We start from the raw sequence: 17,986 nt of genomic DNA on the forward strand, positions 1-17,986 counted from the left end.
TCCAATTATGAGCTACATAATAATGTATGGATGTTCAAAAGTCTCTAGCGAAGTTAGTTTAAATCAATTACAAAACTCGACCCGAACAGACATCCAAGAAAGTGAGTTAAAATAATGTTCAACTAACAATGCACGTGAATGAAATGCAATGGAATTTCAGTGTCATTTTTTTTTTAAGAAAAACTAACCTTAACAATTAGGAATAAGGTGTACCTAGTCCTAGCGTATGATGTATGTTATGCCTTTCTCACCTTTTAAAAAATACCATTATTTAAAAAAGGAACTTAGCGCGAAGTTTGTATATCGAGCCAACTTTATTTGTCATTTTGTTTACATTTATAAATGTTTTGTGCTTGTTTTGAAATATATGAACTTGTAAATCTTATCTAATCACGTTATGGTAGGGGATCTTGTGAGCTGGTACGAGTGTGTATCACCACTCTGCCTATTTGTGGCGTGAAGTAGCGATGCAGTCCAGCTTATAACCTGGGATAGCGGCTATCCGATAGTCGTAATACTAATCAGTCGAGTCTTAGGCTATATATGATAAGATGGGTGGTGAAATTCACGTAGTGATGCCTATGTACTCCACTAATCAATTAAGACAAGCTGGGTCAGGGCTCGTAAAGGCACTTAAGCAACAAAAGGATGAAATTATGTATAATTCAAGGCAAATCGAAGACTTTTTAAGTACAACAAGAGGCATGTATAGTGGTTTTAACAGAACGGTGTTTCATTTACATACATTTACCGACACTAATGGTCGCCCAACGGTCGAAACTCGACCATAATTCATTTAAATTTTAAGTCTGAACATTACTTTGACTCTATTGTCACATTTCTATAATCATCATTGTTCTTTATTCACAGATTTCGCCACTATAGACAAATATTTTTCAAGACAAACATTAATTAATCTATTCTCAATTTGACCACAGACTTTACCAATAAAAAAAGAGTATATAGGCGTGTGTGTGTGTGTGTGTCAAATACACGGTAGTGTGTGTAATGTTTTTTTATTAATTAAATGTATTTGTTATGCATAATTTAAAAAACATATTATTATTAGCTTTCTACACTCCGTCTCTACAACTGGAAAATTTCATTCTCCTCCGTCTGCGTATTTTTTTTTGTAAAAGGAGTACAAACTTTTATTCACGTATTAATATATAGATAATTTACCAACATTGATCAAGACTGAGTTTCTCTTCTCAGAAATAAAAAGTAGAGGAATAAAGATAGGACTTTTTTGTATTTATATTATTAGTTTGTTTTTTAAATTTTAAATACATTGTTTTTATTTGTGTTTAAAATATGTTATTTAAAAAGAAAATCTGTTTATCTGTGACGACTTTTAACACAAGCGACCTTATACAAGTTATGTTCGAAAGCAGAAAGGTGATTTCAATACAGTACTCTTTTTTTCTATTTCAGTTGAATTTTAAAGTGACTAAATTCTATCGTTCTGTGGAACCAAAAAAAAAAGTTGTAAAGTTTTAAGTACCACCCAAAAAAAACAACCAGTAAATTCAAATGTAGTCAGTAATACGAAATGAGAAATTATAGTATTTCCTATAACTTAAGGTTTGATTTCGATATAACTGACAGACTGTTGCTTACTGCACTGTGGTTATGTTCGTCTTGACAACACAATAAATAATGTGACAAGGGTTATCACGTCCAAGTTATATTTTACAGTCAAAATTATGTTAGTGACGTGTATTGTTTATCCGGCTTTAAAATGAGGACTACACGTGCACGTCCTAAAATTGTAATTGACAATCCAAAACGAATTAATGATGTAAAAAAAAAAAAGATTTTACTCTAGTCGCTTCGACTTTGGTTAGTTCAAAGTTAAAGAGGTGTTATTAAATAAAGCATTGTGCATTTTGAGATCGGAATGAAATGTGCTTGCGGCTCACCCGAGTGATTCACGAATCGCATTTTAAGAGATATATGTTGTAGCGTTTAAAAAAATTAATCGTGAAACGTATCCGTGTTTTGAAAACGGTGCGACGCCCACCGTCTTCAAGGCGGCCTGCGTGTTGGATTTGGGTGACAACGACTCCTACACGACTAGGGCGAGGCGCGTTAAGGCCCTAAACAAATGCGCCAAAGTCTTCATCGATCCACGGCTGTTTTGCAGGCAGTCTAAGCGATTCGTTTTTTTGTCGTGAACTTGGGCTTTTTTATTTCTTCAAGGCATAATTGGATAAATGAGGTCACTGTCTAGCTAGTGCTAATAACCATCAGAGGTCACAGTAATAACAATATGAATGCTGCGACCAATCTTGAGTCATGAATTTTTTTCTTATGCTGATAGCCTTGAGAGGCTATTTCATATGGGTTAATTTACTCGTCGAGCCCTTCGTCGCAAGCAACGGGTTCGGCGAGAACGGTTTCAGTCGCATAGTTCCACTCTTCAAAGTGGAATGCATAACTGCTTCATGGCAGAAATAGACAGGGATGGTGACATCCATGTGGGCCCATAGAACGCTTCCATCAGTAAAATACAAAGGAATCGCTCATCGAGGTAGCTCCTACAGGGTGTCAGTAACCCGAACCGGCTAACGGATTTCATTGAGGAGCTGGGTTGCTAAAAAATCTTTACCAACCGTATGCAAAACAGGCGTAAAGACATGGTTCTTTCATCACTGTTAAGATCTAGTTTGCTTTAATAGTAAGTGATATAACCAGACTATTATCACACGACTACATTTCATAATATTAAAAGAACGAAGATTCAAATAATACACTGAGATATTTAGAAATCGTTTATTATCAATAATATTCACATCGTCACGCAGCCGCTTTCTTAGTTTTCTTCATCAATTACAATTACAATGTAATTATTACAATTATCTTCCCATATATACACAACATTTCGCCTAAAACTAAATAACGCTTATTTAAAAGAAACCTTAGGTTATTGTGAAATGAAAAAAAAATATTTCTAATGAGCTCCAGACGATTTGGTAGTCTTAAAAAACATTTTAAAGTATTATTATCAATCGTTTGTTAAATATACAATTGTATTCATATACAAAATGTACAAAATTAAAAGAGTTATAAATTATGATAATTTAATTTTAAGTGGTAAGACAAACACAAAGTCAAAATCGCTTATCTACTATCGCCTATATAAATATGTTTTTTCATCTGTATGTGAACATGTTGTTTTAGTTTGGTATGTACTAATGAGCTTTATATAAAAAAAAAAACAACAGATATATTTTTCATGTCAATACTAAAACGTAAGAAAAAATGTCAAACATGAAAATGAATTTAAATCTTAAAGAGTCAGTTATTACGATCGAAATTGGAACATTCGGTGAATATTCGTATGATTTAAAAGCGATGTAACTCACACGGCGTTTGTCTCTTACGCTAGTGTCGAAAAACAAAGTAATGCAGTGTAATGCAAAATTCTTATTATGGTTTCAACTTAAAAACGTTTTTTTTTCAGACAGCTGTCGTGAAAACTTATAGACTAATTCCTCAGAACTTCAGCGTCCTTACTTTATTATTTACAATTTTATTTATACTTGATATGCTTTAGATTAAGATATCGTGAAATTATCTAGGTAAAAGATACTGCTTTGGTTCACTAAATTTCTGTAAGCTATTTTCAGCGGTTTTTTTAATATTATTATCATTTACACGAAGATAGTAAAACTTAACGCTTTTAAATTTTAAAAAGATTGACATCCACCGTCTTCATGTGAGTGAAGAATGGACAGAAGCAAAATTACGAATCTAGTATATTCTGGAATATTTACAGGTAACTAGCAAATTATAATAGTTAAAGTTTTTTTTTTTCGTTCACCCGCAAGATCGGCGAGCAGCGATGTTGTAGCATTTCAAATATGTCAAATATGTGTGGACCAACCGGCACTTTTATGATAACGGGCATAACATTCCGATATATCGTCGCAGATAGCGTTTCGGTGAGTGTGAATGGGTTACGACAAATCGTTATCGTGTCGGTGAATGAAAAACTCTCTTAAAGTAGATACGAATTAATAACTCAATAAAGTTTACTCACGTACAAATTGAAACGACCACTTATCATATCCTCATTATAGTATTGCCAATTTAAGTATTATAACTTATGTTAAGTGATTGAGTTCGGCACAATGCGCTCGCGTTATGGCAACACCAGCTTGATATTGCTTTATTTATGATAACGGCCAGACTCATGGTACTCAAAGAATCCAATCCCAATCAATCAACAAATTAAAAGTCTCTTCTGCGTGAAACGTTTTCGAGTATTAATAATTATTTTCACAAATTTTGTTTCGAGTTTTATAAAATTATTAGACGTTTATTTAATAAGTCAAAAAACGTGTCAGAAAGTAATACGTGTCAGAGAACAAAAGTAAAGTAATTAAAGGTTCGTTTCGTTGAAATAATTAGTTTTTGTGTTTACAACACGGTGTATTAATATTCGGTTCTTAATTATATTTGTACGTAATGAAAGCCTACTCAAAATAGAACGCTCTAATAAATAGTAAAGGCAAAGTATGGAATTCAATGGAAATGGAATCAAAAAATATAAATAAGGAAGAAATGCTTTCTGGCCAATAAGTCGTTATGAGTACATAACAGATACGATTATTAATTGAAATTAGCATTTCAAGTTAGAGTTTTTGCGGCCTAAGAACTCACGGGTATCGCTAATTACTGAATTAAGCAATGAAAAATGTCAATATTTTTCAAATGTTAATAGTTGACTAGATAGTAGTAGTAGACTAGTAGATTTTATAAAACAAGTCCGTCCTCAAGTCGTTCGCTCGTTCCTAAGCAACTTGGTAAATCCCACTAAGACTTTTCGTGATAATCTGTTGTCAGTTACCACGGTCAGCGGCATAGCACCATCAATATCTTGTGTCAAGTTGTTGTCCTTGTGACTTGATCGATCAGACATTTAAGGCTCCGCTTCACGAATCTTTTCTTTTAAATCTTTATCCTTGATATTGAATTGTCATCGAGTTTTCTTTTGATGTGTCCAAAACAGGATCTGTGTTGGATGCAGGTGGCAACGGACCTTAAGAGATTAATGAGATTAAAGAGGCCTATGTTCGGCCTTGGACAGCCATAGGCTGAGATGAGTATTTAAATCACCGGAGCACTCTCTAAGTTTATACTGTGAGAAGTCTCTGATCCGAGTTCATCCACGACTGACTCAATATGATTCGCAAAATAAGGGTTTTCAACATCGGCGTCCCAGAGGTACTGCTACAATTTTCTAATATGAGTTTTGGTGTTAATGTATGCTCCAAACTGTCTACCCTTCTACCTATTTGGTCTATTGACTGAAACAGATTAGTTAGTTTTATAAAGTCGAATAACTGTTATTACAATACAAATGTGAGTTGCACCTAGCTTTCACGCTGAACCACACATGGGCCGTAAGTCCAATGCTAATAAAAACAGAGTCTGCTTTTTTATCTATTCTATTAAGTGATAGTTACATGCCGTTTGTTATATTATCATAAATAGAATACCAGAACGACTTAGATGCCCCAGTAATTTATTTAATTCGTATTGTAAAATACCACACTTATAGTCTATGTAAAATTTTGGGTATTTTGAACAGCAATTTATTTGATTCGCATATTTTGAAGCCTCCTGTGACCTTCATCTCATTTTCCAATATCAGTCTCAGATGAGTTGTAGAAAAAATTTAACAAATCGTAAAATGTTTTAAGATCCAGACCTATAGGGTAGAGAGCCTGTAGAGAAATTGTCTGATTTGTATGACCCGTTCAATTGGTTGGTAGTTTGACGTGCGGATGGAAGCTATTTTGTTCATCGTGACTCGAAAACCAAGCAATCAATCAATTAGCAGGTCGTTTATGCTTATTTTTAGATCAAATAAGCACGGTTGACCGGCCCTATTTAATTGTTTTGAAAAGGCGCTTGTCCAAATTTGCACGAACGACGAAACTAAGCATTTGGTCAGCCATCCGTTTTGTTCCCGTATTCTTAGCAACCTAGTTGCGATTCATTCAATCGCCAACCCGAAAGCTACACAACTAATGCATGTAGTACAAAGTATAAGTGGTCAAAGTGCCTCTTGACGTGCGCCAGAATGGTCTCAAAGGAGCACAAGCGCTCAAACCAAGTTCTAAGTAGTTGATGAAGTCATTTTTCATGGAATTTTATTTATATTCTACTCTTTTCTTTTTGGTTCTATTTTGTGTAGGCTAATTACAAGTTAAATGATTAACCAATATAGCACGATATTATAGAGTTTTTACACTTAAAATAATGACATTATTTAACTTGATAATTTTGGTATTTAATTAAATGTTAAAGCCATTGTAATTGGAGCAAACAATACGCTTTTGATTTACAGCAAATACGTAACATTTAAGCGTCATCCAAATGTTGTTTTGAATGTACGTAAAATAAAACAATAACTATTAACAAATTGACCGATAGATATTTTTAAAATCGAATTTAATGAAAACTTATCATCTTACGGATTGCAAAAACATTTTGATAATTATTGCATTTGTGCTTATTATTGTTGGTAGAATATAAAAACTACTATTTGTTACAAAATAAAGGTATGGCAACATTGAAATCAGAATCAGTGTGGCTAGGGAAAAATCTGGACCGATGCTTGCTGCAACAGATTCGGTAGTTGGCAACCAGTTGTTGTCGAGAACGGACTGCTCTATCACGTTTTGCATTGTATCTATAAATAAATATTCATTACGTCGATTAAGTTGTTGATCAACTAATATAATTATCAGACCGTTATAAATTTGTTGCAATTTTGTGCAAAATGTTTCACATGATAATTATTTTTGGCTTTGATTTATTTAATTTTGAAAACATATCGACGCTTGAAAGGCAAACGTGACTAAGCGACAATACGTGAACCTTACAGTAGACTAATTTAAAGTTGAAAGACCTTTTTTACTGGTGGTAGGACCACTTGTGAGTCCGCGCGGGTGGGTACCACCACCCTGCCTATTTCTGCCGTTAAGCAGTAATGCGTTTCGGTTTGAAGGGTGGGGCAGCCGTTATAACTATACTTGAGACCTTAGAACTTGTATCTCAAGGTGGGTGGCGCATTTACATTGTGTCTATGGGCTCCAGTAACCACTTAACACCAGGGGGGCTGTGAGCTCGTTCACCCATCTAAGCAATAAAAAATAATAATAATAATAATAATGGCTGAAGAGGGTCCTCGAGCTGTATAAGATAGACGATACAGTTCGAGACTTCCTCGGTGCCTGTATGGGGCAATGGAGTACAATGCTTAGTCTATCCGGTGTGCGGCTGTCGGCTGTAGAAGACCGAATAAAGGTGAATCGGGGTATATTTCAGGGTGATTGTCTGAGTCCATTGTGGTTTTGCCTGGCCCTGAATCCTCTCAGTTCATTACTGGAGGCTTCGAGGACAGGCTTTCAGTTCCGAAGGGGGGGCTTGAAGGTGTCCCACTTGTTCTACATGGATGACCTCAAGTTGTACGCTCCTCATGCTGCAGGCCTCAGGCGACTGCTTGACATCACTTGTGATTTCAGTAGTCGCATTAGGATGAGGCTGGGAGTCGACAAGTGTGCGGTTCTCCATGTAGAGAGAGGGAGCATAGTCTCATCGGATCGTTTACCTGTATCCGATGGGATAAACCTTCGGGCACTCTCCGAGGGAGAAACATACCGGTACCTGGGCATGTCGCAAAATTTAGGTATTGACGTGGCGGTCGTCAAACAGGCTGCATGCGACGTGTTTTATGAACGTTTGACAAAAGTGTGTAAGAGCCTTTTGTCGGGCGTGAATAAGACAAGGGCGTTTAACGGCTGGGTGATGCCCGTCCTGTTGTATACCTTCGGCGTGCTCAGGTGGACTCAGACCGAACTGGATGCCCTGGATAGAAAAGTCCGCTCAATTATGACCCTCCATAGGATGCTTCACCCGAAGTCCTCGGTAATGAGATTGTACATTCCGCGGAAGTGTGGTGGCCGGGGCCTACTTAGCGCCAAGGTCATGCACAACAGTGGGGTGTGCAGTCTCAGGGAATATTTCCTATCGAGGGCTGACAGTGTGATGCACAGAGAGGTCATGGAATGCGACAAAGGACTGACCCCACTAGCCCTGGCCAGAGACGGGTGGCAATCACCGGCGGTACTCAGTACCTCTGACCGTGAGGCCATATGGAAAGGGAAAGAGCTGCACGGACGCTTCTTTCAGGCACTGCATGAGCCCCACGTGGACAAAGAAGCCTCCGTGCACTGGCTGCGATTCGGTGACCTCTTTGGGGAAACTGAGGGTTTTGTCTGTGCAATACAGGATCAGGTTATCAGGACGAACAACTATAGGAAGCACATTCTGAGGGATGGGACAGCTGACATCTGTCGATTATGCCGCCGACCGGGTGAATCCCTCAGACATGTCACCTCTGGTTGTCCTATGCTTGCTAACACTGAGTACTTGCACAGGCATAACCAAGCAGCAAGAATCCTCCACCAAGAGCTCGCCCTTAAGTATGGCCTCATCGAACAGAGGCTACCGTATTATAAGTACCAGCCGGACGCTGTACTCGAAAACGACCGTGCCAAGCTCTACTGGGACCGGCCCATCATTACGGACAGGACTATTCTTGCTAATAAGCCTGATATCGTGCTGATGGACCGGATGGAGTCTCGGGTATTTCTGGTGGATATCACCATCCCCTACGACGAGAACCTCGTGCGGGCCGAGGCAGATAAAAAGACCAAATATTTGGACCTGGCGCACGAGGTGACCGACATGTGGAGGGTGGTATCTACAGAAATAATCCCGGTAGTTGTGTCGGTGAATGGTTTGGTCCCTAAAAGCCTCTCAAAACATCTCGAGAGGCTTGGTCTCAACAAAAAGTCGGTGGTGGCACAAATGCAAAAAGCAGTCTTGCTCGACAATGCCCGTATAGTTCGCCGGTTTCTCTCCCAATAGTCCCTAACGCTCCGGCCTATTGTTGCCCACCTCGCCGGAGTGTGTCCTGCCGTCTTCCCAGGCGTGGCAGTGCTTAATACACATAATAATAATAAAATAAAAAACCTGAAAAAATTATATTTTGACGAATCTAGCTGAAGCCTATCATTTATGTACAAAGCAGCTATTGTCGCTTAGTCACGTTTGCCTTTCAAGCGTCGATATACACATTGTCTTGCAAGTCACACAACAAGAACTTAAAACGAGATTGTTATGATCGATAGAAATAATTACCGTAAGTAGTCACGTCCGGTGTGTAGAATTTTTGTTCGGCAGGTTGTAATGGAACTACAAATCCTGCGAAATGAGAATAATCAAGAGTTAAATCTGTAAAACCGATATTAGTCATAAACAAGTAAAATATACCAACTATGTTCGACAGAGCGCAATAGATAGAACCACGCCCTGGGTAGCGGATTGCGCCCACCCATTTTTGGTTATTGATCTCTTGGGGCTAAAGGGTCACCGCTTATCATCAGGATTACCGAAATCTTGATTGTCTTTGTTGAGAATAGAAATGCAGAGGTTAATTTATCTAATTTTATAATTAAGTGAAGTGAAGATCGCTTTCTGCTTATTTAAATTTACGCACAAGAGTACAGTGGCGGACTTAATGCCTAAAGCATTCTGTACCAGTCAACCAAGGTGTAGACAGTACTGTGGTAGGTTCGTTGGTTAATTGAATGTATATCAAAATTTGTATCATTAATGTAATTGTAAATGTAATTCTAAATATTAAATTTAAATATTAAAGCTATGGGAAGAGATGAGGTGGTGCTATTGTAGGTACCAGGTAACCAGATAGTCAGATTGATCCCAATTTAGATATAATAATTGGTACTGTTACACCGCGCATGGTACCCAAGCCTTATGTGTTTCAGGTTTATTGGGTAAAGTCTTACGTGGTAGTTCCGTTGTTGTCGGGGCTGGTGTGGTTGTAGTAGTGGTTGTAGTTGTAGATGTTGTGGTAGTCGTCGTTGTTGTTGTCGTAGTAGTAATTTTGATTTCTGTTAACGAAAAATAATACGAGTTAAAACTTTAGGTGTTAAGGATTGATTTTTAATCAGTAGTAGTAGTTAGTTCATCAAATTACATAGTAGACTAAGAAAAGGCGAAAACGAATATTTTTAAATACATTATAATGATACAAATATGAATTAAATTAGTATCGCTTCATTTGTTTGTGTTGCATTTGATGTTGAACAACTTTTATTTGATTACTAGTCAAATCCAGCCTTTGGCAGCTTCGGTGGCCGATCTTTGATTTCACTTTGATCCGATCGTTACCAAGCTTCAAGATCACTCGATTTGTCAATCTTCAATTTTCTAAAAATCTCATCGACATCATTCCAGCCGCTTCGAAGACTTTAAGGAACATAGATTAAACATGAACGCCAAATTTGTTTACTTATTATTGGAGAAAAATTGTTAAGAAAAATTCAGTACAAATTTTGTTTCCAAGATTTTTATATAGTTTTTTACCTAGATTTAGTATAAATCTAAAAAAATCTCTTTAATAGGAAGTTTATCTAAAAATTAAATTAACTATTTTTATTTATCCTAATTATCCTAGTCTGGATATTATATAAAATATAATAAAATGATTGTACTAACATCGGTTCTTAATAACTATTTTTTTTCTAAGGTAATGATTTCAAACAACTGGATGTTGATGAAAATTAATTTTAAATATTCCGTTACAAAGATATCTTTTAAACTGATAAAAAGTGCGTTAAAAACTCATCTTATTTTAGCTATAGTATCATTAATGAAATTTTCTGTTTTAAATTATACATACAATTCCTTCGTAAAATTAATTTAATTAGCAACTTCATAAAAACTCACCATAAAGTCTTAATGTCCCTTCCGACTTTCCCATCGTATTTGTGGAGACGCACGTGTAGGTGCCTATATCTTCAGGCTCAAACTTCGAAATCTGTAGAATGGTTCGGAGTTGGTACTGGGATATTCGATCTTCCGTTAAATTATATTTGGAACTGGAACATAAGGTTCAGCTTTAAATCACATCTGTGGACGGGTTTCCATGTGCAATGGTCATTAGCGTTGCATGAACAAAGTCCTGGCTGTGGCTAATTACCATTGAGAACTATTCAAATATAGTTTGAGGAAGGAGATGTTTTCGGTTTCAAAGTTCCTTACAAAAAGATGCATACTCCAGTATTTCATCAACTAGTGAGCCCAGTTTATCTAATAAGACCCAATTTTTTAGAGCGAATTCCCTAATACCGATAGATTTTAAGCTACAATAAACTATTTATAATTTAGGTGAATTCCATAAAAAATAAGGTTAAATGCTGTTGCCGATACGAAGCCGTTATAAAATAGTTTTAGACGATGAATTTTGAGTTCGGTTTAAATTTTAAGTGAGAGTTTAACATTGTTTCACTAAGCTTATGTAAATCCGTACAAATTTATTTTAAACAATTCACTGGAATTTACGGCTTGTACCTTTATCGACTGGGCTCAAATTTTAAAACACTGTTTAATGCTAAATCATGAAAAATGTTGTTCGCATCCGGTTTCTTGTACTAGATTAGTAGAAATGCTTGTTATCTAAAAGGGGAAATTTCATTAAATAATAGAAATCTGGAATGCATGAGTGTTCTACAATAATAGTAACTATGATGATGGTACCTATAATGCGTCTCAACACCGATAATTTATTAAGTTAAAGTTATTTGGTAAATTAATTTATTAATAAATTCCTTTGAATACTGTATAAACCATTACATTGATGTATGCATATATATATTTTTGTTTATGTATTTGTAATTTAATATAAATTTCATTGCACCTACCACCATTTACTCTGCACTACCTTTGGTTGACTGGTAGAGATTGCCTTAGGCTTTAATTCCGACAGTGTAAATTTTACATGAAGTGTAATAAATAAATAAATAATTAATTATGTTAAAGACATTTTGAAATTATTGTAAATTTATGGCATTGTAAACCTAATAAGCAAAGCATTTAGTGTAGTTATGAATCTCAGTCATGAGTCAAACACGAGCAAGAACTTGCTAATATTTATGAGACCAGTTACCTAGTAAGATGTTGCGTAATAAAAATAAGCCGAGTAAAACTCATTGATCACAAAGACTGCCACCGACCTCTATTCTCATTCATCTCTTTAGAATGAGCTGGTAGGTTTTTTAATCAGATTGTGTATAATATTCTAACAATAGGTGTAACTTAAGACCGTATTATCTAAACAACAAAAACTAACTATTACTGCTACCAAGAATAACAGCCTTGAATGCGCTTATATCATATTCCAACAGTTACAATATGAAAGGAGCATTGATGATATCATGATTATTATCATTGAAATCAGAGAGTAATCGGAATGGAAATCTACCAATAACTACGACCTATTTAATCCATTTTCACAAATCTATCTTATTAAATATCTTTGTTATAGTCCAAAATCGAGGACGATCTAAGAATATATGTTAAAGAGCTTCTTTATGTTTTGAGTATATGTGGAGAAGTTTGTTTGTCTTCCTCCGTCGTCTTCCACAGTATCGTGTTCCATTAGCAGTTTCTTGTTTCTTAGCCAACTATCCCCACGGTGTTAGGTGTTTTATTAGAGCCCGTAGGTTTGTATACCTATAACTTTGTTATCAAAATAAATAACTTAAAACATGAAATCAAATTCTCAAAGTTTTAGAATACCTGTGTCTCCACGTTTCAGATTGATTTTATGTGTATGTATATATTTTAATTTTTCATTTTTTTAAATATTTTGTTTAGGAAATTTGGTATGGAGTCAAAAAGTCTCTGAGAGGGAGTTGGTAAATGAGTTAATGATATTGCGACTATGAATGAGTGAAAAGTACATAGTGGCAATGACAAGACGAGATATGGTTGCATTCCCCGAATTTTTATTCAATTTTAACCAGATAATATATTACTTATATCATTATATGTCCTCTAGCTTAATGATGCCCTGAAATCCTCTTTAAGATAATAATTAGTTTTTCCTTTTTAATCGTCTTCATAAAAGGAGGAGGTTCTTAGTTTGACTGTAATTTTTATTTGTGTCAATACTTTTATCGATGTGAACAGATATTTAGAAAATCTTTTTTGTTGAAAGCTAGTGCTTCTTTGTTTGTGGTTTTTAAGTATGTCTAGATCTGTCCACAATTTTTTTGTTATTCTTAATAATACACTTTTAATTGACTTTGTCGACATTTATGACGTGTGAATAAAACTTATATACTTATAACAAAGAAACCAAAAATATTTGTTTTAATTTATTTAATCATTAGAATTGGAAATAAACAAGAATAAATATTAACAAAAAAAAAGACATTAGACAAAACACAACAAAATGCAGAAGCTGTGTGCAAAAAACAGGTTTAAAAAATCATTTTTCATTCGCGTTCATAACTTACTTGGAAAGAATCATCTCTTCGCCGCTCTTGAGCCAATAATTAATAGCTTGTGGAAACGCCTCGACGAAACATTCCAGTTTGGCTTGTGATCCTGTCGGCACGCCGATGACCTTGGTCGCCACCAGGATTGATGGTGGAACTACGTTTTAGAATAACACATTTGGTTTTATAATATTATTAGCAATCCAGTCGATACGATGAATCAAATAATTAGCTCTAAGGGCATTATAGCTATTATATTTGTAATACTACCCACAAATCATACACCTTATATACGAAGTTTTAAGGTATAATTTTATGCAACGTCTTTAAAAGAGACGAATTTTCGATATTAATTTGAAAAATGCTGATATTGATATCTATATTCATTACTATTATTCATTATACCCATTTCTAATAAATTAATAGCAAAGCAGGCATTGGATTTTTGTGCATTTAAATAAATAAAAAAATAGATCTCCATACAATTGACCATCTTTTGCCTTAATTAAAAAGTGGTGAAATTATCAAAAATGAAACTTTAGTAAACGCTCACAACATAAATACTATATCAACTGCGACTATTTAAATCCATAGAGATTTAGGCTCTGACTTAAATAATAATTCAGTCACGGCAAATAAATGCGGAAAGATTTTAGTAAGTTAAAGATGCGATTAATCATAGGACAGATTTTCTTTCCTAAAGTTCCAAAAGTAATTAAGTTTAACTAAGTTTCAATCCAGGGGATAGAAAAAATTTTTACTTACATTGTTCAATCAACTTATTATTATTTACCTTTCGTCCCTATATACCTAGTGTATATGCCCATTTTTTTACCGTTTTCAAACATCGAGCAAACACAATTTTGTGAATAAGATTTATATTTGCCAAAACTAACTTCTTTGATTTCGATTCTGCATAGGCATTTTCAGACCGAGAGACACTTTTCAGTGCTCTAGAGATTCCAGGAGGTTTGAAAGACGAGAACGCAATAGACTTTTTATCGGCGGCCCTACTGGAATTTCTACTGTGAAACATTCCTTGAACTTGCCGTATACAATTGTAAATTCGAAATGGAGAAACTATTTGCGACTGTACAAAAAATAAAAAAATCGGTTGTCTGTAAAGTCGGTTTACTGACGTTAGTTGAACGTGACAACGTCATAAGAAAATACTGATGGATCTTCACTTCACTTCTTGGACTTCATACTTGACGAAAACATGTAAATGTATTAATTGTATAGCAGCTGTCCACGCGGATGCATCGCTCACTCAAGTAGGAGAGAGACAGATGTCGAACGCTGCCGAACGCGGAGGCCGATTGTGCCTCTTTGTCGCTCGTTGCGCGCTCTCACTTGCACTTCAAGCCTTAAATGGAACGCCTCAAAGCGATGTAACGCCGCATGAGTCATGTTTTTTCGTGCGTGCAGCCGGCTCCATCGAATCATAAGACGTTGTCACGTCAAAAATAAATGTTCCTTTAAAACAAAATATTTAAACATTCGTGAGATATCGAACTGCTTACTTACAATTAACATTCAGCATTATCCTTTTGCTGACTGAAGGTGGAACTTCGTTTGACGCGATACAAAGGTATGCTCCCATCTGTCGTCGTTCTACTTTTGTTAGGTTTAAATTTGGTCCCATGAACATGTCAACTGCACAGAAAAGAACAGTTTGTTATACAAAAAAAATATATGGTAGTAATAGCATTATCTTAAAAATTTAATACCTATCCTTCACCCAGATTTAAAATTCTATACATTTCTCGTTCAATTTGAAATGAATGAATGATGAAAACCTTCTCATTCAATATGATACCAAAATTCCTTGAAATAGATTCATTTTGACCGGCTTTTGTATACGGAATAATTCTGTGAAATCCCTGTGAATTAGTTCTTTGACCTATTAATGGCTTAATTGAATTTAAAGTCGGTACTGAAAATATTCCTTTATTATCCAAAGTTAATTAAAATATTGTCAAAGGGTACCTTTTACCTTGTTAATACGATTTTCCTTCTTATAACAAAAACATTTTTCTGATCATTACCCCTATTTCTAATGCATTTTGTATTAAAAGACAAAGGATTTTTAATTTAATTTATTTTTGAATTAAGTTTGTAAATCTATTATTAATCCTTAGAAAAATAAAATAAAATTATTGTGGTTTAAATACGTTATTTTACGTAACACGTTACGTCTCTCTCTCTCTCTCTCTCTCTCTCTCTCTCTCTCTCTCTCTCTCTCTCTCTCTCTCTCTCTCTCTCTCTCTCTCTCTCTCTCTCTCTCTCTCTCTCTCTCTCTCTCTCTCTCTCTCTCTCTCTTTCTAAATATTATATATAATATATATAAATATAAGCAATTTATTTAAACTTCAAAGGCATGTCTAATTTACAGCTAATGTCTAAATAGAGGCTACAGAGAATATCATTGATTGTAACTGTCTACATATTGCTTTTTTTTATCTAGACAATTTGTCATAATTCCACTACAATCCAATTGATACATTACATGTATAATGTTGTATTAGACAGAGAATCTTTGTTCTCTAATAAAAAAAACTGTATTAATAAAATATCTTGACCTTAATTCGTCGTCGATAGTTACGAGATGTCAGCTGTTCTTGAACACCCGAAATGAATATTTATAGCAGAATATAATCGTTCGTAGCAGAGACCGAACGAGCTCCTCTGGTTTTCTTATAAACTTAGCGACAGTTACAATTAATGATATTCTATGTAGCCTCTGTTTGGACGTTAGCTGTAAATTAGACGTGCCTTTGAAGTTTAAATGAATTTCTTATATATAGAGAAAGAGAGTCGCGATTGTGTTACGTAAAATAACGTACTTTGTTCGATAGCTCAGTAAAATAAAGGTTTTGTTCTTGAGGTTTTATTGTTAAGTGGACTGTATATAAAGTTTTAATGCAATATTAGCCGCAAGTCGCGCGTGCGATTCTATATCGTTCCAGTAGTGTTCTGTGTCGCTGTGTGTGTTCGGTCCTCGCCGCTCGAGTCGTCGATGCCGTGGTGGTGGTTGGACCCCCCCGCAGACCTCGTAGTCCCCGCTTGTACGTGAAGTACTGGCGCGGACATACTTAAACTATTATAACATTTTTTTTATTTTTCGAAGTCTTTAATAATACATTTACAAACTTACTTAAAAAAAAAATTAAATTAAACATCGTTTGACTTTTAATACAAAATGCATTAGTATTTAGGGGTAATGATCACAAAAATGTTTTCAGTTATACAAAAAAAGTTTAATGTACACGTATAAGCACGTGCTTTTCTCCTTTGAATATAGTACATTTATATCTAGAAATTTAAAGTCCACTTAGTTTTCTTCATTATTACTACAGAGGACTTCTCGTTTCACGAGACCTGAATACCTTAATATCTGAATGAAGAGTAGTAAATTTGTGAAATTTAAATACCTAAGGAGGTCTCACAGAAGACCTTGTCGGCAGGTGTTGTGGAATAAATTAAATATTTGAAGGTGATTTCCATAATTTCTGTTTGTACGCGTATCTTTAGCGGGCTAAGTTCGAATTGGACATTGTTCTAAGATAAGGGTCGTAAAGTCCCTAGAAAGCTGACAAGCGTTGTGACTGGAGGTGATTTTGTCTTACGAGTTAAAGATCTCGAGGGTATATATATAATATGATAATAATAATGCGGTAGGCAGCTGCTCAGATGGGTCATATGCTCGTCTGCCTACAAGAGTAATAAAAAAATTTGATATCTAATTGTTCTGCCCATTAAAACTATGTATTTATAATAATTAAAAAGTAGCATTTATTCCAAAATTAACGAGTAAAGTTTTGGAGATATTTTGGTAGGAAAATTGAAAATAATAAGACATTTGATATGGTTATACACCAATACAAATTTATTTGTTTGAATATAAAAATTTGTTGTGTTCATTTTTGTCTATTTTTGTTTTGGTCATGTGTTTGATTTTGTGAATATTTAGTACAAATACTACTGTTTTGGAACAGAATTTTACTTTAAACTTTTTTTCTGTTCACATTTTTTTAATTAATAAACTCATAATTTTTATTTTTAAAATAAATGATTGTGTGTATATTAAACTAATCCGGGACGGTGATTTTAATCAATATAATGAAATAAAATTTTATTCATATCAATGCGCTTCGATAGAAAAGTGGTGGGACCGATTTAGATATTTGTTTTGAAAATCCGAAATAGATTCAATTATAATAATTTTTTTGGAAAAGACAACTTGGAAGCTGTCCAAATAAAAACAATTAAAAAAGAAGACCGTAATACTTATTGGAATCTGGGAAGCGTAAAGACGGTCGTGTAAACTAATATAAATAAAAATAAACTTCACCTTTTCGAAGATCGCCGGCTTCATTCCTGAGTTGAATGTTGGTACCGTCTTCTCTTCTCCACAAAATTCGCGGGAGTGGTGTTCCTTCGGCTTTGCAGGATAGACTTGTGTCTTGACCTTCGCGTGCAACGAGATCTCCACTCGTGCCTTTATCTACGATGTTCGGTGGAACTGTGTAAAAGAGACAAAAAATATTGAATATTAAGTCACTAACTACTATTAGTCCACGGTTATCACAGCGTGC

At 35.0% G+C, this 17,986-nt stretch overlaps 1 protein-coding gene across 1 annotated transcript in view; it reads right to left on the reverse strand.

The window, feature by feature from the left end:
* Positions 1–2,761: 2,761 nt before the first annotated feature.
* The window catches only part of LOC101738220 (lachesin), an 89,883-nt gene continuing 74,658 nt past the window's right edge, over positions 2,762–17,986 (reverse strand). The window contains exons 5-11 of the mRNA XM_012693316.4: positions 17,743–17,913; positions 14,916–15,044; positions 13,407–13,545; positions 10,834–10,985; positions 9,891–9,995; positions 9,223–9,285; positions 2,762–6,706 (exon numbers count right to left, since the gene is read on the reverse strand). Of these exons, the coding sequence (XP_012548770.1) occupies positions 6,480–6,706; positions 9,223–9,285; positions 9,891–9,995; positions 10,834–10,985; positions 13,407–13,545; positions 14,916–15,044; positions 17,743–17,913 (986 nt within the window). The 3' untranslated portion in view covers positions 2,762–6,479. The remainder of the gene's footprint in view (positions 6,707–9,222; positions 9,286–9,890; positions 9,996–10,833; positions 10,986–13,406; positions 13,546–14,915; positions 15,045–17,742; positions 17,914–17,986) is intronic.

The sequence above is a fragment of the Bombyx mori genome, chromosome 21, assembly GCF_030269925.1.
Source record: "Bombyx mori chromosome 21, ASM3026992v2".
NCBI classification, from domain to species: Eukaryota; Metazoa; Arthropoda; class Insecta; order Lepidoptera; family Bombycidae; genus Bombyx; species Bombyx mori.